General features: G+C 45.1%; 1 protein-coding gene across 1 annotated transcript in view; it reads right to left on the reverse strand.

Moving 5' to 3' along the window:
• LOC105536198 (mannan-binding lectin serine protease 1-like) overlaps positions 1–556 on the reverse strand; it is a gene marked incomplete at its 3' end in the record, with an annotated part of 20,745 nt that extends 20,189 nt beyond the window's left edge. Inside the window, exon 1 of the mRNA XM_011975480.1 lies at positions 537–556. Coding sequence (XP_011830870.1) covers positions 537–556 — 20 coding nt within the window. The remainder of the gene's footprint in view (positions 1–536) is intronic.
• Positions 557–1,719: the final 1,163 nt, after the last annotated feature.

A 1,719-nucleotide genomic window follows, 5' to 3' on the forward strand; every position in this document is an offset into this window, starting at 1 on the left:
AGTCGGGCAGGGAGACGCAGATGCAAAATTCTTTTTTTTTTTTTTTTAGAGACAGGGTCTCACTGCCGCCCAGGCTAGAGTGCGATGACACGATCGTGGCTCACTGCAGTCTCTACCTCCAGGGCTCAAGCGATCCTCCCACCTCAGCCTCCTGAGTAGCTGGGACTACAGGTGCGTACCACCTCGGCCATTTACTTTTTGTGTTTTTAGTAGAGACAGGGTTATGCCATGTTACTCAGGCTGGTCTTGAATTCCTGGACTCAAGCGATCTGCCTTCCTTGGCCTCCCAAAGTGCTAAGTGCTGGGATTACAGGGTTGAGCCAATAACCCCAGCCTACTTATAGTTTTTAGCGCCCTGGATGTTAGGATGGATTGCTAATAAATCTCTCATCAAGATATGATTTGCATAGTTGTCACTTTATTATAATATTAATTTCCTTCTGTGACATTTCCAAGTCTGAAACAGTCCCGGAGACTTCTTTTGGTTAGTTATTTGCAATCACCTGCAGAACACACAAGAAAATCGTCGGGTTCACCTAACTGCAGAGCTGTGCATGTCAGTTTCCTGTCTCTGTCTTCCTGGGTTAAGCTCCTCAAGTGAGTTACAGGCAGCCCACATTACAGTATATCCTGCCTGAGGAGTTCGGATGACGTTTTGAAAAAAAAAGATGCAATCACAGCTTTTCATTGACCTGTTAGGGTCTTCCTGTAAAGGGGGTCTTAGCCAGGAGTCCTGTGTGGGCTTCAAGGTAGGGGGCCTTTGAACCCCTAAAACTTGTATTCCAAATGTGTGGATGGCATATTTTTAGATTTGATTTGTTTTTCAAGTCAAAACTGCTGTTTGCAAGGCAGTTATGCAATGTGGTTGGTGCTATAACTGTTTCCAGAGGCTGTTGATCAGTGTCTGTTAAACTTTTTTTTTTTTTTGAGACAGTCTTACTGTGTTGCCCAGGCTGGAGTGCAGTGGGGTCATCTGGGCTCACTGCAACCTCCACCACGCAGGTTCAAGTGATTCTCGTGCATCAGCCTCCCGGGTAGCTGAGATTATAGTCATGCACCACCATGCCTGGCTAATTTTTTTGCATTTTTAGTAGAGACGAGGTTTCACCATGTTGACCAGGCTGGTCTCAAATTGCTGACCTCAAGTGATCTACCCGCCTCAGCTTCCCAAAGTGCTTGGATTACAGGCGTGAACCACCGCACCCGGCCTGTTAAACATTTTTATATGCCATGTTCATGATCTAGTGCTGTAAACTGCAGGAGATCCAGCTGCTACAGCACAAACACTCAGACCAGTGTGTGGGAATTATGTTCAAGGATGTTCACTGCACAATGTAAGAGTGAAAAATAGGAAACATGAGAGCTTTGTTTATTATACTCAAACTATGGAATACTATTTAACTGTTCAAAAGAATGAGATGTACGTACTGACATATAAAATGTGATAAGGTGATAAGTGAAAAACAGCTGCAGAACAGTATGAAGACTCAGCCTATTTTTGCTTAGAAGACAGTGTCTCTCTCTCTCTCTCTCTCTCTTTATATATATAGATACATATGCACATAAAGTTGAGAAGACCACACACCAAGCTTTTAACAATGATTGGGGGGGCGCGGTGGCTCACGCTTGTGATCCTAGCACATTGGGAGGCCGCGGTGGGCAGATTGCCTGAGGTCAGGAGTTCAAGACCAGCCTGGCCAACACGGTGAAACCCCATCT

The sequence above is a fragment of the Mandrillus leucophaeus genome, unplaced genomic scaffold, assembly GCF_000951045.1.
Source record: "Mandrillus leucophaeus isolate KB7577 unplaced genomic scaffold, Mleu.le_1.0 Scaffold1568, whole genome shotgun sequence".
NCBI classification, from domain to species: domain Eukaryota; kingdom Metazoa; phylum Chordata; class Mammalia; order Primates; family Cercopithecidae; genus Mandrillus; species Mandrillus leucophaeus.